This window comes from Camelus ferus, chromosome 34 (assembly GCF_009834535.1).
Source record: "Camelus ferus isolate YT-003-E chromosome 34, BCGSAC_Cfer_1.0, whole genome shotgun sequence".
In the NCBI taxonomy this organism is placed as follows: domain Eukaryota; kingdom Metazoa; phylum Chordata; class Mammalia; order Artiodactyla; family Camelidae; genus Camelus; species Camelus ferus.
The window spans coordinates 11,742,167-11,765,814 of record NC_045729.1 but is presented as its reverse complement, the minus strand read 5'-3'; the positions used below and the strand labels follow the sequence as shown (position 1 = coordinate 11,765,814).

At 43.5% G+C, this 23,648-nt stretch overlaps 1 protein-coding gene across 2 annotated transcripts in view; it reads left to right on the top strand.

Moving 5' to 3' along the window:
- PTPRO (protein tyrosine phosphatase receptor type O) overlaps nt 1–18,985 on the top strand; it is a 177,305-nt gene extending 158,320 nt beyond the window's left edge. For both annotated transcript variants that reach the window (XM_032473092.1, XM_032473093.1), the window contains 8 exons: nt 2,935–3,025; nt 4,098–4,174; nt 4,742–4,876; nt 5,110–5,232; nt 9,513–9,667; nt 11,882–12,017; nt 16,548–16,668; nt 17,700–18,985. In XM_032473092.1, the coding sequence (XP_032328983.1) occupies nt 2,935–3,025; nt 4,098–4,174; nt 4,742–4,876; nt 5,110–5,232; nt 9,513–9,667; nt 11,882–12,017; nt 16,548–16,652 (822 nt within the window). In that variant the 3' untranslated portion in view covers nt 16,653–16,668; nt 17,700–18,985. The remainder of the gene's footprint in view (nt 1–2,934; nt 3,026–4,097; nt 4,175–4,741; nt 4,877–5,109; nt 5,233–9,512; nt 9,668–11,881; nt 12,018–16,547; nt 16,669–17,699) is intronic.
- Nucleotides 18,986–23,648: the final 4,663 nt, after the last annotated feature.

Here is a 23,648-nt window from a genome sequence, read left to right as displayed (position 1 = left end):
ATAATATAGAAAGATCTTATCTTGTGATGCTTCATTATGTCTGCAAAGACTCTTTTTCCTAACAAGACCACAGTCACGGATTCCAGGGGTCCAGATGTGGACGTATCTCTGGAGAGACCATCATTTAATCCACTATAAGTAACTATGTAACCTGGGTGGGAGGGAACCCCATGATGATAAATTATATCAGAAACAAAACTAGCAAAAGAAATTTCAAAAATGATTTATGTTGGTTTCAGGCCATCACCTCCTACTTGGCCTTCATGAAGATTTAAGCCTCTGGAGTTTCCATATGGTTAGAAAGAAGGTAACTGCAAAGCTGTTGAGCTGGAAACTCAGAATTTGATTTTCCACTTAGTGCCAGGCTAAATTACAATATCGCAAGGCATTTTGTGTATACATGCCGTCCCTGATTTGCTGCAGTTTAACTCTGGCAATTTACGTTTCCAGTGTTCAGTCAATTAAACCTCTGCTATCAACCGAGAGCATTTACAGCAGGGAGTGAACACACAATTAAAGTTCTGTCGGTTAGTCAACTTCCATACGTGCTCCAGCTTTCAGCCTCAATCTGCTTGCACAGTTCCTTTTCCTGCAGTTTATCAGTCTGTTCTCAAAGCGGGGGACTCGAAGGCGGGAGTTGCTGGTTGGTTAGTGCAAATAGCAAAGGAGGGAGAAATTATGGAGCCTGGCAAAGCAAAATAAACAAAGAGGAAGCATTTCACAGTCAAGATCAACAGGGCTGTATTAATATTTGTTGAGTTTAATCATTTCATTTCATAGTCACTGTACATCAGGAAGGTGTGGAAAAATTACTAGCCTTATCTTATAGATAACTAAACTGATGTCAGGGAGAACTGAACTCCTTTTTCAAGACCCAGCAGTGTATAAGTGGTCCACTGAAATAAGCCAGATATTTTGACAAACTATCTATGAAGGCACTCCCCAAAGAAAGTAGATTTCCAAAAAATTTTAAGCAATGGAAGTATCATTTAAGTAAGCTTATAACTTCCAAAAGGAGCTAAGGCGCTAATCTAAAAATAACACTGACTTGGTTGAAGTTTGCTAAAAATGTTTTTGTTTCTTATAAGAACAATATAATCAGTCTTTGAAAACTCTTTAAAATGGAAAAAAAAGTTATAAAGGCAAAATGACAAGCTTCTGTTTAAGGGCATTTGGCAAGCAAAGGTTTTGCCTGAGATGGAAAAAAATCTTTTAAATTTGTGAATTGGAGGATCAAAGTCAGCATTGTTGATCTGGAGATTGGCTTCAACTTGGGCCAACGAACTTGAGATTTTTATGAGCTTGAAAAGCCAAAGTGATAAGAAATCAAAGGAAGAGAGAAATCTGGGCAACTGAAGGTCACTTCATCCTTGTTGACTGCAGCTTGCATCCCAGAGCTATTAAGGACACACACTAGCTACCAATGACCTTCTCTGTGGACACAGCAGACGCACCAAGAACTTGATGTCTAAAGCATTTGCTTTGCATGAGCCCTTGAACCAAGAAGCAAATGGCATGAAAAGAAATATCCCTGTTCAATTTCTCAAAACATTGCCAAATGTTTCCAACTCCCCTCAAAAGTCTTTCAAAAACTCTCCAAAATTCTTCCCCCAAAGAAATATTCCTCCAGCTTATGATTCTTTGAAATAATAATTGGGAGGAAGTGTGAGGAGTAACATCCCACATGAGTAAAAAAAACTTACAGCAAGTGGTGTTTCTACTTCTTCCCTTAATAGGCTTATAGAAAAATGCATACTATATATGCAACCCCATTTGTAGTTGGTTATGTATGCCATTACTAATATTACCCTCAGGTTTGTACAGGATCTGCTGTATAGGTTGTGCACTGCACAATTCCAGGAAGCACCGTTCATGTAGATCACAGTGTAAGTGGTGCCTGCAGGGAAATCCAGGTGGCCTGACTCCAACCTCTTGTTTCCTATCAGACACATGACGGAGCAGCTTAGAAACCCTCTTTTGCAGTAACGTAACCTTTTTGAAGTACGTTGATCATCTGTTTATATAAAAATTGCCCTATCAGTGCACCTTCCGGTACTAGAATTCATGAGTGCTGTGACACACCAGCAGATATTTGGGTGTTCTTATTTTCATCGACAGGTGCGCCTCCCCACTACTGCTCTATCCTTATTTGGGGGTTTCATTACCAGACTTAATGACTGTCGACCCTGTATCTTGTAATGTGGAGAATGCTCCGTACTCGCCTCATTCTCTCTTTTACTACCTTCTCGAAAGCCCATTGCCTACAGGAGAAATACCTACAATTCCTTATATATTTATGCAAATTGCATACATTTCAGTTACCCTGTACCTCCGAAAGTCTGAAACCTATTTCTGCTTTCCAAAATTTCCATACCCTGAGTGTGATGCACTCAATTCTTTCCTTCTCCAAATGACCACTTAGCTATCCGATGTGTTTGTGTATTACATTAGTCATCTGTTACTGCAATAAAATTGCATAAGAAACAACCTCAAAATCTCAGTGACCCGCAGCAACATTAATTTTTCTCACTCGTGGGCCCGTGGGACAGCTGAGGTGGTTCTGCTCAAGTCAGGTCTGTTCCGTGCGTCTTCTCATCCTGGGACTGGCAGCTTCCCTGGGCGTGTTCTTTTAGTGCAGATGGCAGGAAGCACAAGAGAGGAAAGTAAGCTGAGCAAGCACATTGAAAGCTTCTGATTAGATGTGCGTTCCATCCAATTCATTGGCCAAAAGCAAGGTGACAAGTCGGGTGGAGAAGTATGCTCTGTCCCCAAAGGGAGCCACTGCGCCATCATAAGGCAAAGGGGGTGTGGTCACTGTGAGCCTTCTGTTACAGGACATGAAGAATAATCCAATATGAACAATGAGCCCATGTGAACAATAATCCAGCCCACACCATGCGCGGGAATCTCACATCTGTTCTCTGTCGTTTACAGGAGTTGAAATTGATTGGACTGGACATTCCACACTTTGCGGCAGACCTTCCCCTGAACCGATGTAAAAACCGTTACACAAACATCCTGCCATGTAAGATTGTCGATAGCGCAAATCCTATTCGTGTCTCCCAAAGGTTGAAGGACTGTCATTGTGGATTAGTCAGTCCCACCGATCTCTGGCCAGGCAGGCCCAGTCATGGTCTGTACCCTCCTGGCCACGCCTGTGGCTGCGCTGAGCTCATTGGTGCACTGATGTCGTTTTGCCCTGTCCTATGTAGGAAGATGTAATTATTGTGCTTTTCAATGAATTATATCTGAACTGAAAGGATTGACAGTTTGGCCCTTTGGAGATCAAAAAGTCTCAGCCAAATTAGGGGTAAGATCATTTGTGCTCATAACCAATTTTCAGTCAGTTCATTGAAAATGGAGACAGAGTGCAAGGTGTGAAAAAGCGTCCTTTCTTGCTTCCGGCAAGTTCTGCTATTTGCTAGCGTTTTGCAATAAAAGTAACATTCAAAGGAAAAGTAACATGAAGTACGTACAGGACAATTAAAGTAGATTCCCATATAGATTTACCTTTCCTCTCTGCAACACTCTAGGGGGAGCTGGGAAAGAAGGAAAAAGTGGAAAGCTCTAGAAGGAGAACTCTCTCCTTCATAAGGGGTCTTGACAAAATTGGGTGGTATTATTGTTATAACATCTTCTATCTGTACACATTTCAGGATTGACTTTTTTCACTTGAAGTCCATTTACAAAAGCCCATCAACTCCATCATCACTTCTCTAGGTCTCCCAAAGCTAGTGAATTCCCTGGATGCCCCTGAGTGAGATGGGAGTCCTGTGTTTAGGCTGCACTCTGTAGCCTTCCACACAACCTACCAGATACTTTAGTTCCTGTGCATATTCCGCACAGTCTCCGCCAAAAACCTGGAGACAACTCTTCCAGGGACAGGAGTGCTGGTGGGGAGAGAATCCTGGAGATATTTATATATTATTTAAACAAGAAACTAAGATTGCAGTATGGCTAACATATCAAGCTAAAATAAACTTTATCTACCTGCCCTTTCACTGACAGATTTGACTTGATACTGGGGACAAGGAGTGAAGATGATTCTTCCATCCACTCTAATTTTTACTATTTTCTTTTCTCCTTATTCTTTACAGATGACTTTAGCCGAGTAAGATTAGTCTCCATGAACGAAGAGGAAGGTGCAGACTACATCAATGCCAACTACATCCCTGTAAGTAAACAAAATTTAAAAAATTTTAAAATCAAGCATCCAAATTCTAGCCCAGCCAGAGGAGGAAAACCAGGGCCACGGGGATGTGTTGAACAGCTCCACAGAGAGCCGTCCTCCACCAAGCAATGCAGTTCTAAAGAACGGTTTCCATTATTCCCGTATAGAATAACGAATAACGGAAAAAAAGAAATCCAGAGATTAGTAATACTCAGATTTCTTTGTGAAGGACTAGTGAACGTGAAAGTCGATAATTACACTAAAGATCATCTTGCTTGTGTTTAAATTTCGGTGTCGGCAACCAAATTCAAAGAGCTCCCCCTGAACACCTGTGCTTCTTATATGTGTCTATAAAACAGTGGTGGTGGTTGTAAAAAGACGTGGGTGTGATTTTATAGGCTTCCCGAGAAAAATATTTAAAATCATACGGATTTATACCATCAGTTGCCATGACTGCCTACACAGGCATGTGATCCTTTGCCAAGTTTATCCCCAGTGAATTTTCAGGGTTTGTTTTTCTCATTTGTGTGAAGCTGCATTTGGTGTTGATTGTGGCTCCTTGCCTTCCAGGGGTACAACTCACCCCAGGAGTATATCGCGACACAGGGGCCACTGCCTGAAACCAGAAATGACTTTTGGAAGATGGTCCTGCAACAGAAGTCTCAGATTATTGTCATGCTCACTCAGTGCAACGAGAAAAGGAGGGTAAGTGCCTAGTGGGGTCACCCCCCACCCCCTGAGCAGCAAAACCTTGCACGAGCCAGTGACATACAGTCAGCGCTTACTGGGTACCAGAAACTTCCAGTTAATTCATCCTTCATCCTCGCAATAATCCTATACAGTCCTTCAGAGGCAAGTCATTTGTTTTCCCTCAGCGAGCATAGACTGTTTCTCCCCTCGCCTGTTCATTTTAAACGGTTGTGCTATTAACCCCTCAGGTGAAATGTGACCACTACTGGCCATTCACGGAAGAACCTATAGCTTACGGAGACATCACGGTGGAGATGCTCTCGGAGGACGAGCAGGACGACTGGGCCTGCAGACACTTCCGGATCAACTACGTAAGTCACGCAGCACAGGTTCGGGGCTGTCCCCGTGCTGAGGGAACCCCCCTGGGGTCAGGAGAATCACGTCCCTGCTTCCTGCAAGAGAAAAATCCCAGGTGTGATGTGCTTGCTTCCCATTTCATGGAGAATGGTGGGGATGAAATGCTGGAGGGCCCAAGGAGATGCAGCCAGAAGGCTGCACTGCCCCGTCTCAGACAAGCCTAGGGTGACAGAAGACACAGTGACTCACTGTAACCGGGCATGACCAAGCAGAGACACGTTGTCACTACTTACACTGACCGTGTGTGAGTGTATGTAGGAGATACAAACACATTCTAAACTAAAATGTTGTCTTAGGTATAGCAGTTTGAGTTTTGTTTGGCTTTGTCCCATATTTGGTTCTACTTTGGTTTTTATTATTTCAAAGGTACTTCTGGACCTAATTAATCATGGTTTCATTGCACTTTTGAAATGCTGCTGATTTCTGGTGGTTAGAAGGTCAGAAAAGCCTATTTTTTTTTGTAAGCCTGCTACCTCTGCTGACAGGCCTTTGAGCCCTTGCTGAATGTCTGTGTGCAGGGCTAGATCCTTACATCAGCCGCAGTCTCCCTGGGGCCTTCTTCACAGAGAGCGGCCCCAGAAAACAGGAGGGGAGCTTTACCAGCATTTTCCACTTGAACGTGCTCTGTTGAGGACAAAGCTTAACAGGAAAGTCCTCATTAAAATGTCCTTGTCCACAGCCTTTCTTCCCAGTATAGATCAGAGGGTGGCAAACTTTAAAAAAAAAATCGTTTAAATAAATAAATAAATAAATAAATAAATAAATAAATAAGTTAAAAACACATCGTTTTTTTAAAGCCCATGAGCTAAGAATAAGTTTTACTTTTTTAAAGGTTGTGGGAAAAAAATTGAAAGAATATTTTACATGGAATACTATGGAAATTATACACTTCAAATTCCAGCATCCATCAGTAACATTTTATTAAAACATAGCCACAAGTTTGTTTACTGATTTTCTATGACTGTTTTTACGCTACATCAAACTTGCATAGTAGCAAAAGGAACTGTATGACCCAGAGAATGTAAAATGTTTACCACCTGCCCTTTACAGAAAGTGTGTGCTGACCCTTCATATAGACGATACAAAAATGATAGCTCATATCCATACCACACACGCACTCAGTAACTCACCGTTTACTGATCAGTACAAGAAACAATTCACTTCTTTGCCACTAGTAGTTAACAATGGTTTTGCTACACTGAGAATTTAGGCAAATCCCAGTGTAACTGTAACAAACCGTTCCTTGGTGTACCATCTCTTTGAAATGGCCAAAGCGCATTCCTGCTCAAACACAGAGTTTTAGCTCAAATGTCACACCCCTTCCCTAGTCTCGAGAGACCTCTCTCCCATTCCTCCCCTCCTCTGGTTTCATGTACATGGCTCCGTCACAGGGCATTGTAGTTGGTTACAATTCTCTCATCTCCTGTCTGCCTCCCTGCCCGGCCCCGTATGCCATGCGTGTCAGAAGCAAGTACCCAGTTTTAATAATCCTTGTAATCCCAACCCTTAGTCACTTAATAAATCTTTGTGGAAGGGATAAATGAGTGACTGAATGAAAGTTTTCAAAAATAATAAAGCACTGAGAAAACATCAACAGACTTATGCCATCAGAGAAAATATTTGACAATCAGAATTCCGTTTGAACTCTGCATTCTGTCATGGCTATTTTAGCCACAAAGCCAGTATGAACTGCTAGACAGATAGGGGATATATTTGAATAGAATAAATCTTTCCCTAGGTTATGCCTCTAGAAGAAAAAAAGAAAAAAGCAAAAATAGGGACTGTTCCCTTGACAAGGGAAGGTGACATCAATCACTGCATGATAAATATCATGCTTCTTGTCCTTGGTCTTAATTGATGACCTTTCAATGGCAACCATGCAAAGGACCTGAAACACAGGAATAAAACGATGAACAACAGAATTTTCTGGTAATGTTTTTGTACAGTAGTTACAAGCATCTGGTCCCAGAGTGCCCTCTTTGGGCCATAGACATACAGAGTCTAAATTTTAAGCTCCTGCAAAGGTTACATTACCTTCATTGCGCATTGCTAATAAATACATTTATCTGTTTTATTTTTCATTTTTTGCTTATACACTTCCTTATTCCCTTCATCTCAATATGTGGAATCTTTCAGAGTATAATCAGATAAAATTACATAAACAAGGAAATCCTGGTAAGAGACATTTTGGAATGGCGAAGTAAGACGTAACCAGCAGGGTTTTCTCATTGAATAAGAAAGGAGGAAAAGGACCATAACACCCAATTTGTCACTTCCCAGTACTTGAAACTTGGCATGAACTGAATGAGAACTGGAGACGAAAAACCAGCAAAAACTTGTTTGTTCCCACTGGCACATGCCTTGCTGTTCAGCTGACAAGAATCGCCCATCTGACACTGAGACGGCAGCTGCTGAGAGACTGATGACATTTAAAGCTTTCCTGTTTTTGAACCATCTTGTGAATTTTAGCTGGATACATTTTCAGATCAACTGTATTAGAAGATACATACATACACACACATGCACACACGTATATGTTCTACAATGTACAAGGTTTATGCTCATCCTGTGATCCACATTTGAAAAGAACAAACATTTTCATGAACTTTTTTGAGCAACCAAAGTTATCTGGTGATGGAGTAGCCTTCAATCCTCATAGTGTTGAGTAATTCATTCATTGTGCACAATTCATTATGCTTGAGTTACTTTCTTGCCATACTTCCTGAAGACAGCAGGGAGCATGGCCAGCATCTTGGCAGAGTTCATGCTCTATGTGTCTCAGAAAAAATCCTTGAACGTGGAGAGGGAGGCACTGCTCATGGCTGGGGATGGATGGCCTTGGGCCAAAGGGACAGTGGGTCTAATTGAAGTGCTATTTATATTTATACAAATATTATATTTTTATTTATTTACATGTATTTACATTTACAATTTTTACCTCGCCCAAGACCACTGACTCTTTGAAATCCATTTCTCTTTAATACCTGAAAACCTAAACTTTAGCTCCAAACTCGTAGCCAGACCAAGTTCTTCCAAATCATGATATAGTATTCCATCTACTGGGTGGATTCTAGGGTCTTAGCAAGTTTGAGGGATGGGGGATCCATGATACCTTTGTGAGGGTTGGGTTTGGAATATTTCTGACAGTTGATAACAAGAGCAGAATAAAATTTTATGTGTATAAATTAGTAGGGTCTGAAAACATAATTCTTGAAGGACCCACATCCTAATTGATATTTACTCAGGTCAGAGGCAACGACAGTCTACTTGGTGCCTGGGTTCACATGAATAGGGAAATAAACAAAACATACCCACTTCCTGGCCTTCCCAGAAGCACCCACTTAAATGCACTGTGCTTGATGGGAGGGAGCGGTAGTAATTACCTGGTAGTTGCAATGATAATGATACGGAACAGGCACCACCCTCCACAAACATGATCACCTTAATCCCTGCAACAACACTACCCTAGCTTTCATTAGACCCTTCTAAGTAAGAGGAAACTGGTGTTCAGCGAGTTTGTTTTGACTCGGGTCCCCTAGCATCAGAGCCCAAGACAGGGACTGTCATATAGAGGATTTTTCGGAAGTGTAATCTTGGGTAAAATCTGTACGGGAACAAGAGAAGTAGTACAGGATGGCCCAGGGAAGCAGCCACGCACAGCCATGGGCTCAGCCTCAGCCAGGTCCCACGAATGACACAATAGGGTTGTCCCATCCTGACTTTTTGTGCCCCAGGGTCAGTCGCTCATTGACTGCCCTCAGCCGGAGAACGCGATCTCTCAGGCACTTTCCAGCCAAGCAGCTCCCTTTAATGGGAGGCAGCTGTGCGGAGGAGGGTGTCACTAGATAGATGCTGTTGGCAGCACCTTGGCCTGGCCAAGCGAACCCAAGTCGGGTACCGACAGCATCTTCTAGCGTTTAACTCATCCCTCAGGGCGGATGCACCTTCTCCATGGCAGAGCCAGAATGCAAACCCTGCTCTGCTTAAGCTCTTATCACTACACAGGCAGGGGTTAGCCTATTTATCCTGCCATTTGAAGCTTTAGACAATTAGTCCCTTTTTGGAGGGCCTGCTTCGTGTCAGACACAGTGTCGAGAGCTGGAGAGGGAAGTGTACCCACCGGGTGTGGGGTGTGGCTTTACTGTAACCTTACGCAGCGGCTTCTGAGCTGCAGTGGGGGCTGGAGCCGTCCTGCTGGTGGACTGAGAGATTAACGCTTGCTTTTCTCCCAAAGGCTGACGAGATGCAGGATGTGATGCATTTTAACTACACCGCGTGGCCTGATCACGGTGTGCCCACCGCGGACGCTGCAGAAAGTATCCTGCAGTTTGTACACATGGTCCGGCAGCAAGCCACGAAGAGCAAAGGACCCATGACCGTGCACTGCAGGTAACCTCACCAAATGTGCTGTCTGTTAGGGCTTTGTTTCATACAGGAAATTGCCCACCATCCCATAAATGCCCATCAGATTGCATTAACAGTTACATGAATTATAATTATTTTAAATTTCTGATTAACTGATGTCTTTCTAGATACACAATTTACTTGCAATATGGCTATCATATACCTTGTAGCTGATAAAATTAATCTTGTTATTCCCATTTTCAGATTTTAAAAAGCCCTAAGGAGTAGAGAGTTCAAGGGCGTTGCACAAGTTCATGCAAGGAGAACATGGAAAAGTTAGTGTTCAAATCCAGGCATACCCGTCTCCTAAGGCCGTGCTTTTAAGCACGATGGGATATCCTATCCCATCAAAGATTCCATGGGGTTTCTAACACAGCCAAATACAAGATCAAATTAAAAATAGCCAGTCACAGCCCTGAGTTATAGAAATGGAAGTAAGAGCAAGTTGAAAGGGAGAAGAAATGAAAACATTCAGCTCATGAAGATAAACATACTTGCTAGGTTGCTCTTCAAGATTATCTCTAAATTTCCAGACAGCTGAAATGAAAGGAGCTGCATGATCTATCGCGTTATCAAAAATCAAGGACCATGCTAATTCCTGACACAAAGGGTTATCTCTGAATTTAAGCCTTCTTTCCTGCCAGGTGAACAAAGCTCCATCAGAATCCATCAATGTGACACAATAGTGTTGTGAAATGTTGATGCAACCTCAGAAGCACAGGGGGTGTCAATGTGCTCCTGCTGCACAGGAGAGAGAGAAATGGGGTGAAGATGTCAGAGGAGGGACTGACAGCCAGTAATCCTGGATCTAGTACCTTGGCCCGGTGAACTAGAATGGCTAGGCGGTGTGTGTGTGAGTGAGAGAGAGAGAGGGAGAGAGAGGAAGATTACGTGTCTCCCTGGAAGGAAAAATGCTTCATAAACTACCAGGTTTCTGATTAGGGAGACTGTCCTTGCTGTCTTTGCCTTGCCTCGCCAGATGAAATGATCTAGTCTCCAAACGGTCTTTTCCAAAAGCAGAAAATAAAGCTGCTCAACCATGAGGTCAGACTCGTGGATTCTTTCATGCAGGAACAGTTCCGGAGGTGACTTCCCGAGTGTTCACCCAGAGACAGAACATTGTATCCGAGAAGAGAAGTCCTAGGAGTTCTAAAAGTCTTTTTGATGTTGTTGGTTGAAACACATTTATTATCTCAAAACTAAGGCTCATAATTTTGATGTACATTTTGTTGGTATAAGCCATATGTGTATATGTATTTATATGTTGACATATATATTTTCTCATCATATTAAAGTGATAGAAGAAAGTTGTCTGGGAGAAAAAGCAAACCAGGGCTCTGAACTCGCGGTTTCTCATGTTGGATTTCTCTCCCAGCAAATCCGGCGTGTAAATTCGTCTTGATTTCTCTTTTCTCGTATTGCATCGTAATTCGGAGTTTAGAACCAGTTGGCGCTTCAGCCTGTGCGTGATTGGAGGAAAATAAGAGCTGACTTTCGCTGCAACCCTGGGGACTGTGGTGGGCAACTGGTCAGCTCATATCACTCCACAAACTTCTACACTTTGAGCACTGGGATTTGGGGACTGGAAGAGACTGGGTCCAAAGACTAAATTTGATTTTTCAGGCAACTACCTAAAAGGTCCCTGGGAGATTGAAGCAGACCAGCACTCACTAGCAGGGCAGATGTGCCCTGAGGAAGGTCTGGGATGATGAACTCAACCCAGGGTTGAAGACACACAACTCACTGTGGCCCCAGAGTTCGATCTAGGGTGTGGGCATCCAACTAGACTTTCAAGCTGGGCATGAGGGCTTACCTCTGACGCTGCTCACAAAGCTGGAATTGTTTATGTGTATCAACAAGCTGAGGGCAGGAACCAACTCTCCAGCAGGCTCCCTGTGGAATCATTACTTCCCTCAGGAATACAGAGCCCGGGGCAGGAGGGGCAGGTGTGGCGAAGGCAGTGCAGACCCATACCTCTTAAATGGAGGTGGCAGTGAGAGTCAGAACTGTGCCATTAGGAGACACACCAACCACAATGCATACTTAAAAATCAGCTAAGTGGGAAATATTGTCAGTTTAGTCTTCTTTTTTTCTCAGTGATGCTACCTGTTGGCTTTTTGTTTTTAATGAATGGCCGATTAGTTTCCAACAGTATAGAAGCACTTCCTGAATAACGTACTGTTGGGACCTCTTTTTCAGCGCTGGAGTCGGGCGGACAGGAACGTTCATTGCCCTGGACCGGCTCCTGCAGCACATTCGGGATCATGAGTTTGTGGACATCCTTGGGCTGGTGTCAGAAATGAGGTCATACCGGATGTCCATGGTACAGACAGAGGTAGGAACGTAATCATATGTATTTTGAAATTTGCCCTTGATGGGAAAACATTCCATTATTCAATCTCATATTTCAAAACCATCACTACGAAATTATTTTTCCATCTGTCATTCTTATTGTGTGCATTCAAACTACTCTAAGGTATAAAAGAAACAGATACTGGCCTCTGAAAATCTGTTCGGTTTATAGTGCCTGCACTTTTATTGGTGTCGTACGCCCTTCAGTAATACAGAACACATGGATGTATCTATAATGGAATAAAGCTCTTTGAATAGACTAAGAGTTTGGTGAACGTAAAAGTGCATCTGAGTAAATGCCACCAAATCTGGTATGGAGTTGATGTGATTTAATTTCTATTTAAAAGGCTAGATTTGATTCAATAAGCTTGTCATTAGTTTGTCCCCCGTGGGATTCTCTATCCCAGTTCACTTTTGATAATAACATGGGTTGGATTTATGCTTTCTGTCCCCCGTTTGATTTTAAGGATTTTCAGTCCCCAATCTACCAGTGCCACCAGTTTCCTTGATTTAGAGTGGATTCATCATTGTAACAATGTGAAGGCATCCCCAGAAACATCTGTCAGTGTTACGTGCGCCTCCTCCTCCTCTTCTCCCAAGTCCTCTCCTCCCTTGAAGCTTTAGAATGCACCCAGGCTGGAGCGGCAACCCCCGGGGCCGGTGCCTGCAGACGGCATCAGCCCAGCAGTGCACGGCGTACGCCTGTGTGCGCTCCAAACCTAAGCACCATAGCTTCTCCGCAATCCCGGTCACCCAGCCGTACTTGCAACTTCTTAGCTTTAGGTGAACACTAATCCTTCTTCTCAAGAAGTGTGTGTGGGAGGAACGCTGGTGGGATACAACACAACCTGGCCTGACCTCTGACTCAATTCCCAGGGGGTTAAAAAAAAAAGGTGCCTTCATCTTCCTCCGGCTTTTCCCACCAGCCACCACTAGATGGCAGTGTGACTCAAAAGCCTGCAGTAATGGCTGCTGTCTCTCCATGCTTCCGGTTCCCCTTTCCCACCCTTTTTACATTTCTCCCTCACCTCCCCGTTCCCTTCTGACCACGGCTGGGCACAACCGTTCCAAAGGTTTACTTCTGAGCTACAGCAAGATCACAGCACTTTGGGAAGAGTAACTCATTCCCCATTCAGATGGCTCATGGGTGATTAGGATTAAGTCCTGTAACAGCATCCTCCCTTCCTTAGTATAACAGCCCACCTATGCCAGTCCTGCCGCCTTCTAACCGACTGCTCTGGGGACATGAACTTGTTATAAGTTTAAAATGTCCTGGTTTCCCAGAGAAGCGCACTACCTAGTGATTAGACAGTGCTTTGTGAATCTGTCCATATTTTTGGCTTTCACTTCCATAAATCTATAACCTACTATATGATTAAAACTCCCCATTATGTATGTTAATCCCCGAGCTTCCTTTGAAGCTCTTAGCCACTCCTTATTTCAAGTATTTTGGATTTGATGAATTGTCTGCCCTCATTGGCTTAATTAAAACCTTTATAACTTTATAGGCTTTGATTATAGCCTGTTTGCTTTCACCATTCATTCCAACTACAGAATCTTAACCCCCTTTTAAAAACCACCTTCACATGACAGACCCTCCATCCAATTTTCAGCACCATTATCTTCCTTCAGGTTGGATGATCCCATGAAACTAGGGCAGCCACCATGTGACTTTCTGCCAAGCTGAGAACCAGTTTTGTTCTCTCCCCAACTTTCTTTCCCCAAATTCTGCTTGCTTCTTTGTTTATGGTAGCATTTTAGGTTGACATCTCCAGGGACACAGTCTTTTTTAAAGTATGATATCCCTTCCCTGGACTCTCATGGGAAAATTCAAAGTCAGCAGAAGAGGCGGAGGTCACTACAGTTTACTTGTTTTTCCCAGCTGTTACGGTTCACTCTTGCGTTCCCTCAGGATTTTGCAGTGATCCTCTCCAGTTATTTATTTGTGCTGGTTTTTGTAAGTTATGTCTGGAACATCTTGTCCGTTTATTTACCTCTGTTTTCCCTCCTTCCTGTGCTTTTTGTGGTTCAACCTGTATTTTGAACGTTAGAATTTTCCTAACATCCTCCTTGAGCCCATTCACACGCTTGCCCTGCCGCCTCCTAGTTTACTGATGGTTCATAAGAAAAGAGCAGAGTAAAAAAATAATATTTTCTTCAGCTTCAGCATCTCAGAGCACCTCTTTGAAACTAATGATTTTCAAGAGGCCAGAATGAGTCTCCAGTTGATTTCTGAGTCTATACGTGTATAGAAATCACAGCATATAGTGTAGCAGGTGACTGCCCATGCTGGTTTCTCATTTTCCTATGTCCTCTAGGCTGCCCCATCACCCTGATCCTACCACCCCACCCCTCTCTCCAAACAACAGAAGTCACTGATTGATTTGACCACATCCTCAGATGCACATTTCAGGTCCCTGCAACACAATGCATGGGCTGGATTTTGACACGCCCTCCTCCCCTTTCTCGGCTGACCAGGCAGGCTGTGTGGACCTCTGCATGAGGGCAGCAAGGGGTAGTCAGAGAGCAGGATCCTCAGGCCTGACCCCACAAGAGGCCCGGGTCCCAGCACGACCACTGTACAACTCGCCTCACCTCTCAGAGCTCCCGTCCCTCCTCTGTGATGTGTGAACGACAACATTCATGAACTGTTCATTGTAAAGTGCACACCCGGTGAACTGAGCTCATCTAGACAAGTGCTCTGAAACTGTCAAGTGCCACGTGCGGACGGTCTTCGCCTCCCCTGCGCGCTCTGCTGTTTTCATCAAGGCTTTCTTTAGTTCTCCTCTAACAGGCTTTCCCTGGAGGTCAGTTAGGGCCTTGCTTTGAGTGGCCAGCCCTCCTGATCCGCGGCTTAGATTTCTCAGGAACGTGCAGAGATGTGTCTGTAAATAGTCTTTTATTTACTTTTTCTGTGGCCTAGCTACAATTTTTTTTTTGGACACAAAGTTTGGCCACTGCGCAGTTACGGGTTGAGAAATCTTATCGGTGCCCCATGCTTGACACAGAGCCAGAAACCACGGAGGGGCATGTCACGACAAGAAGGAGACGCTCAGCTACTGATGTGACATTGTCACAAAATAAGGGAAAACATTTTCTCCAAATTTTGTTGAAAAATACAATGAGGCTGGGTATCCACCCAGGGAAGTGCGAAGTACCTAACCTCATCCTTTGTGTGAGGGTGTCACACGAAAGGCTCCTTGAAATCCCATGTGACTATCTTAAATGGTTCTTATTTGAAGGTTACTTATCATGGTGTTACTTAGAGAGAAACTGGGGAAATGAGGAAAAAGGAAATCATGAAATGACCTTGACTTCAGGGCATAAAGACAGCTACCCTCAGTATTTTGGCTGATCTCAACTCGACCTTCAGGCAAGCACACTTTTCACACAATGGAGCTCAAATGCTCTATACGCATATGCTAATTTTGCATTCTGTTTTCTCTCGGCATTGTGCTAAGGGGATCATCCCAAATTGCCTAAAACTCTATAAATCTCGTTTTAAAGACTGAATAATGTTTCATTTTAGATATGCCGTTGCTTACTTAAAACATCCTCCTTTTTAATAGGACATTAAATTGGATCATTTCCTACTTGCTTACTTTTATCTGTCCACAGTGTCATTTATTAGCATTTTATGAATTGTACCTCCACCAACAATAGGTAAAAATGACTGCTTCAACAGACTCAACGCTTCACCGAATGTTACTTTTTCCTTTAGCTTTGCGACGTAGATGAAAAACAATTGCTTTAATTTACATTTTTTATTACTTGGCCATTTTTTGCATATGTTTTAATATTTCCTCAGCTTACTTTAAAAAAACATTAAATAAGCACAAACTAAGTGTTAGGCATTAGGAATCAAAAGACACAGTCCTTGCCTTCCTGGGACCTTTGGTCTAGTGGTTGGCGTATTTTATTTACTTGTCAATTTAAGTGTGCATGTTACTGATTTCGATGACTTCTAAACCAAAATAAGGGTGTTGACATTCATCACAATTGTAGAAAATATTTGTGTGCCTCTTAGTTTCTGGTTTGCCCTTTATTTTATTCTGTTTTTAAACTGCTTTTTACATACAATAGTTTGAAAATTTTGTTTGTAATTTATTTCATTGTTGAACGTTTAGAAAAATCCTTCCTTAAAGTAATCAGAGAGGAATGAACCTGTATTTTCCTTCATACTTTTATGGCTTAATTTATTAAATTTCCTAGAATTTTTTCAGTGTATTATGAGGTGATGCACTTTTTTTTTCAAAATAGCCCCTTGATTAGTTGTTTGAATATTCACTGTCTTTAGCATTAAGTCATGATGGTCTAAGCCCTATTACTAATCAAAATATTTTTACAGTTGATTTTCAGTGGATTTCCCAGTTACAAAATTGTGTTTCATAAATAAGAATTATTTGACATCACGTCATAGTATTTAATAATGCCAAAGTATTAAAATATTACATTTTTGCACACATTCGCACGAAGATACCCTGCTCTAAAACGTGCTTTTCCTGTTGCGCAGGAGCAGTACATTTTCATCCATCAGTGTGTGCAGCTGATGTGGACGAAGAAGAAGCAGCAGTTCTGCATCAGTGACGTCATCTATGAGAACGTCAGCAAGTCCTAGTTCAGAATCCGGAGCAGTAAGTAGAGGAGAGCCCGTCACAGGCACCTGGACTTGGAACAACGGGAGAGGGAGTGAGGGGTACAACCAAAGGCAGCAGCAACCATTTGTGCGGACTCTGTCTCCACAGAGGTGGTCACAGGGAGGTGGTCATAGGGAGAGACAAATATGGAAGCAGATAGCGCGTCAGTGAGCCTTGGTTGGTGGGAGTGGTCTGCAACTCCTAAAGACCTGCCCTCCATCCCCTCCGCCCTGAACCCAGGATTCTTCTGATGTTGGATCTGTGCCTGCAATATCAGGATAGTACCATCCGACTCTATTTATCTAGATATTTTATGCAACTATTTTATTGATTACAAGCATCATGCAAGGGGTTATAAAGAAGACATGAGCTGAAGTAGACACCTCGAAGGAGAAAAACAATGCTGCCAATAGTCTCAGGAGAACAGAGGTTTGAAATCCTTGATCTCATCTGTCATCCAAGCACTTACTTGATTGCTTCATGGAAAAAAAAAATTCATAACATAACCAATGCTTTGTGCTCACATTTTCACTAGGAGATCAGATTTTGGAGGTGTAAGTAATCTTGGCTGAAGTAAAGGATAATCTAATTCAGTTCAATAAACCTAGCATGGAAGGTGTTTGAATATATTGAGGCTGGCAGAGGAGGGGGGCATTGACAGTGTGGGGAGAGGACAGGGGTATGTTGTGGAAGGAAAATGGAAAGATATGGGTCAGTGGTACCAGGACAGGATTAGTGTTTTACCTTTACATCCATCAACAGAGACAGAAAGCATGAAGAGGCAGAGGATGAAGAATAAAGAAAGACAGACAGTGCAGGTGGAGGGAAGGGCATTCAGAGCCACAGAGAGGAGGACTTGCACAGAGGAAGGCGCACAGGGAACCCACGTCCACGTGGGCCGTGGGGCTGAGTGTAATGAGAGCTGGTGATGGCGTCAGGAGGAGACGGCTGTACTTCAGCCACAGAGCTGTTGCTGAGCGGATTTGCTCTCCCAGGCTGCTTACCGCGTCTCTCTCTCTCATTCACAGGACAGGATGTGATGTGCACCCATCCCCCTTGCTTCCAGCGTGGTTTGGGGGCCCTATTAGCCATTTGTTAAAAAGAGTCCTGCTTTGTAGTATGTGGCCAAGGAAATCATTTCTCTCATAGAAGCACCGGAAGACTTAGCCTTAAAGAGCCTACAGTGTCTTTTGGACTCTCTCACTTCTGGACATTCAGTAACGGACCAAGTTCAACCGGGCTCCAGAAAGGTCCACACGCTCCGCAAAGGGCAGGAAGGGCAGCACCTGCGAAGAGTTCCACTGGCCCTTTGCTGGTCGGGCTGAGTTTGTTGTTGTTTTTAAGTGCAATAATTTTTGTATGTGTGTGATTTCACCAGAATGTTGGAGTGTTTTCTGCCCACACTGTTGATCAAGTTAGTAGCCCAAGAAAAGGCACAGGCGTTGTTAGTGTCAGATTATACCTCATTGTTAAAAAGAGAAATGGCCATTCACGGAGAAATGGTAATTCTGCTTCAAGGAAATCCTCCCAGTGCGACCTGTCCTCCACCATCGGCTACCGGGTCAGAGCGGAGAGGGTGGCTGGGGGAACAGAGAGGGCTGCTCCCCGCAGACCAACTGCTCATCTTTTCCAAATACGAAAAGCTGGGATTCAGCTTCAACGTAGAGTAGGAAAAATATTTAAGTCTTAATTGTTCTAGTTCTTGATGTTTTTTTTTCCCTCTCCTTATTAACAATTAAGTGTGTCTTCCTTGGCCCTCTTAGACTAATGTCAATGTCTAGACTTTTTTCAACAAACCAGATCCGGTTCAGAAGACTTGGAAATCAGGTTCTTTAGACTTCGTTGCTGTCTGAGCAATCTTGGTGCCTAGAGTTTGCATTCTTGTTTTGTTTTCCGTTGACCTGCATACGTGTAAAAGCTATTTCTTTGCGAACTGTAGGCTGTGAACACGCACTTTCTTTCTCCCGAAGAGCTGGGAACTTACGAAGTTATGGCAATGAACTGAAGCATGCTAGGACAATTATTTGGCTTGGTTTTTTTTGTTTTTTGTTTTTTGTTTTTTTGGTAATATTGTCAAGGGTCTCTGTGGATTCCGACAGCTTTCTTTCTGTTTCGTTTTCTTTGGGGCTGTCAGTTTCATTTTAACCCATGTAACTAGTAACATTTTATTCTCTGCATTTTGTATAGTTACAGTACCTGACTGTGTAGTGTGACATGAACGCTGACAAACTGGACACTGATGGCATCGTGAAGCCTGTTGCTTTGTATCACTTCCTGAGAAATAAGAGGTGATGGGATGATACACAAAGGAAAACGTTTTGCATTGAAAGTAAACACAAGCTGGCTGCTTCACTGCGGCAGCGTGGCTGACCTGAGACCTCCCGGGTGTGTTTCAGGAGGCTGTGCCCATGTGTGTCTGATCACTGCCCCTTGCTCTGGCTTCCTTCTTCCCTGAGCATCTTCATGAAGCCATGTGTGTGGGATCAGTTTCATATTTGATCAGTGACCTTAGTGATGGCGAAGGATGCCAAGTGAACAGCTCTGCTCCCCACTGTCTCTTGTCACCGAGACGGCCTGGCCACAGCGGAGCTTGGCACAGTTCTCTGCAAGAGCTGGCCAGCGAGTCTCAGGTTCGCCTTGCGGGAGGAACGGCAGAGGAGATCCAGACCCCGCAGGTTAACAGCTTGGGCTCCCCGGCGTTGTCAGCTTTCACTTGCCCCCCTTCCTCCCCTTCTCGCCTCCCTGCTGCTACCTCCTTCTCTTCTCACTCTCACCCCTTTAAGTCCCTTCTTGGACATGTGAATAATGTATCACTCTGTTCTCAGCAACACACATGGCTACAGAAAGGTGGCAAGTCTACGTGTGACATCCTTAGGTGTTCACACACAGCCAGGCCGGGATGAAGTGGGCCACCTTGGGGGAGTCGAGGAGACGCGAGCTGGTACCTGAAACACATTTCCCATTTCTGCCGCCTGGAACGTTACTTTCCTGAAACTTAAAGCACTTCTTAAATATTTTATGATTTTCTTAAGCACCTGTTTGAGGTAGGGATCAAATAGTCCCAGATCAACTTTCCAAAACCAGAAGACACCAATGCCCTTGACCAGATCATTCACCCCTTAAGGGGTTCCTGCAGCCATCACTGTCCACTGGTACCCTGGTGCTCCTGAAATTGGAGAGTTTGTGATGGGAAAAGGGTCAATCTGTCAGAAGATTTGGGTTTTAGTACCAACAGATGACTTTGGGATTTCTCTCTCCTGGGTCTCAGTTAGTGAACTGTGGATTTCCCTGGGAATAGCTCCCTAGTTTGTGGGTGAAAAGGGTATCAGATGTGATAAATCCTATCAAGGTGCTTTGTCTTTTATTCTTTCATGTACCCTCTGGGCCCCTCTAACCAGTTTAATTTCCACCCCAGGATTCAACTTTAAGAATTCAGAGGGGAGACAGCCAGGGCCTCTGTATAATTAATTAAGGTGTGTGGGGTTTTGTTTTAAACATCTGAGAGGTGCTGCAGGGTCCTGAACATGGAACCATTAGCACGTGCAGTTCATAGTAGCCAGCACGGTGCAAAGAGAGAGCTGGAGACTACGGAATAAAAAAAAAATATTTAACTTCAAGTGCTCTTGAGATCAAATTCCTTGACTGCAAAAACCAATTTCTGAAGTTAATTGAGAAACGACTACAAGACTCTAATTTCTAAATTTAATGTTGAACGCCAATATAGCCACCCCTACCCATTATATGGTTTTATTTAACTTGAAAGGAAGGTGATGGATGGACAGCGTTCTGATTCAGGGTTTACAATTTTCCACTACAGAGTCAACATTGCTCCCCAAATTTAAAGTTAGAAAAGTTAGTAAGATTTTTTTAAACTCTTATAAAATCTTCAATCAGATTTTGTGCTATCTCCCCTTTCCTTAAAGCTCTCCCTGCCCCCAGCAAGGTGATAGATCTCTCAAGGAAGGCTGTGACGTCAACACGTAAGGCAGGGATCGGGGACTTTGGGTCTGAACTTTTTGTAGACCATATGAGAGCTGCTGGCAAGAGGGCTGGCTCCCAGCCAAGGAGGTGAAGTTACTGAATCCAATCTCTCAGAGCCAAAATCCTCCTTGCTTTCTAGCAAGGAGGCCTTCCTTCCCACCTCGGGCCATGTCTGATGTAATGTGCTTCAGATCAGCTGGCTCATTTCCTAGCTCTCCGATCACCAGCCTGGTGCTTGGCCCAGGCTGAGCACTCAGAGGCCGTGCCCAGGACAGAATATGACATCCACTTTGGCCAGAGAGCTTAGAAAGCAGCAGAAACATGACACACGCACATAACAAAAACCACCTCTGGTTTTTCACAGCCCCATTCGGCTGCATCAGAAGGAAACTTAAGCCGTGATCTCTCCGGGTCCTGGCCTTCCGGAACAGCAGGACATCTGCTGTCAGTTTCCACTGATGCTTCTCAAAAGGGTTGATCATGGTAGGTCGCTCAGTTAAAGACGGATTGTCATGTGTAGCTCTGGAAGTCGTGTCACGCGGACGCTGACAAAACTGAAGGTTGTCCACGGCAGGGTCACCAGAGCCCTTAGGGACATGGAAAACAAAGGTCATCTGAAACTCTCCAAAGAAGTAAGTGACTGTTGAGACCAAGGACTGTGTTTCCTGGTCTAATTGTTGCTGTGGAATGACCAGCTCCTAATCCACCTTCCTGTTCACCCCCGAGGGCCTGCGGGGAGCAGGGAATCTTTGGGACCTGGACCAGTGATTTCCAAATGAGGCTCCCGCTTCAACGAGAGAAACTCTGATTTTTACTTACTGTACACAGTAGGAAAGTCTATAAAATTTCATGTGTTAAAAAATGCTTTTTCCATTTAAAAAAATTTTTTATACCCTGACCTAGGATATCTGAGAGAAAAGAAGATTTGCAGGATATACAGAAGTCTGAGGGAGTCAGTCCAAATTTGAGTCGTTCCGCTGACTGTGGAACAAGCTGCTTATATCTGAGTTTCAACACACTTATCTGTGAAGTGGGGTTGTACGTGAAAGTTTTCAGCACAGATACGTTCAGTTCCTGTTTTCCTTCCTCCAAGAATAGATGGGAGGAGAAAAAAGACAAAACAAAAGATTAAAAAAAAAAAAAAAGAATAGGTGAGAGAGAAGAAACCCTTACCATATGATCCCAGCTCAGAGAAAGAAACCATACATCAGGACAGGCTCTGGAAGACCTACAGATATGAGTTACTCACCATTTGTGTGTGTGTGTGTGTGTGTGTGCATGAGTTTTATTCCTGGATTTTCCATTGTCTGAAAGAGACGAGGTATTCATTTAGGGGGATAGCGGGAATGACTGAGGCTGGAGAAATTATATTCTACCCCACAGCCATGCTTGAGGGATAAGACTGACTGCTTCAGGGTTGCCCCAGGTGGGGCAGCCTAGAAAAGCAGTAGGAATTGGGCCAAGTGCCTGGGACCACAGTCAGGAAGGAAAGAGCCCAAGTGACCAGCCTGGACCAGGACCATCTGGGCCTGGCAGGAGCCCTGGTTCGCTGCCCACTTCATCCCAGCACCAAACTAAACGCAATATGCCCAAGGTTCTTTAGGAAGCATCTCAGCTATTAAAATACCCCATTGATACTGAAATACAGGTTCCAGACCTCACTGCCCTTGGAGACCCGATAGACCTGTCCTACCTCAATTCAGTTTAGAATCTAAGAGTACAGTTTTTAGTAATTCCTTTTATCTTAGCAGAATTTTACTAACTTTTAATTTGATAATTTTTCTTTCACAAATGTAATAAGATAAATCTGAACATTTGGGTATTAGAAGATTTTTTTTTTCCTGGTAACAATGCACCTCTCCATCAAAAACCTGAAGACATCTTAGACGACAGCTCAGAGCACCAGCTTCTTCAGCATCTTTTCTGTCCTCAGCCTGTGAACAGAAAGGAACAAAGCATCCAGGAAAGGATGCTGTGAGGTGGGGTGGGGGTAGGTCTTGGAGAGGCCTGCAGAAAAGAAGGGATTGAGGACCCAAGATGGTGGAAAGAGAATGGGTTGGATTGGCGGGGAAGATGGGAATAAAGACTAAAATTCCTGTCTGGGACCCAGAACTGTTGGAAATAGAACCCTTCTCTGGGAATTGCCCATAGCTACCACAGCTCTTTGAGTATTTTGTGTTTTGTTTTAAATAAAGAAAGGAAGATCCAAGAAGAGGATTGTAGAATGGTAACTACCTTCCCTTCCCATTCATTCCCAGGGGCCCTTTGCACAACCCTACAAAGATCTCTGAGTAAGCTAACTTAAAAGCATTCTCTTTGGGGAGAACAAAATGTTACAAACATAAAGTCACAGCTTCTGAGAAATCAGCAGTGCAGTTTGAGGGTATAATTTTGCCCCAGGAGATCAGTCAGACTAGCACCAGGGGTTAATACAGCAAGCTGCAAATGGTTCTCCAGATTGTGTGTGCCCTGATGGCAGAAGCTGCATCTCGGATTCTCTCTGAATATCCAATTCTTAAAGTAGACACTTAACAAAATGTTTACTGAATGAACATTGTCTTTTCTTACTCAGAAACAACCAGTCTTTATTTAAAAAAAATCCTTTTACTGAATCTGTACGACTTTCTAATGTTGATCCACCTTTCTTATGTAAGCATTGAGAAGCAAGAAGGACCAGCCTAGTGAAATCTCTACCCAGTAGCAATGCAGCCTCTATAAACATAGTGTTAGAAAACAAGTGAAACTCAAACTTTCCTATGAATTTTCTTAAAGTGTGGAAGGAGGAGTTGTAAGTGATTAGAGTATCTCTCACATTAGCTTCCCATGACCCAGTGCCTCCTAAGTCAGGTCAGTGGAAGAAGTAAAATTTACTGGTTACCTTTTATAAGAAATACAAGACTACAATCCTCGGGAGAAGGAAACTCACTGGCCCTTTCCTGGAGGACAGTTCCTCAAAGGAGGTATAGCCCCTCGGCTCCAATAAGAGCAAGTTAGTC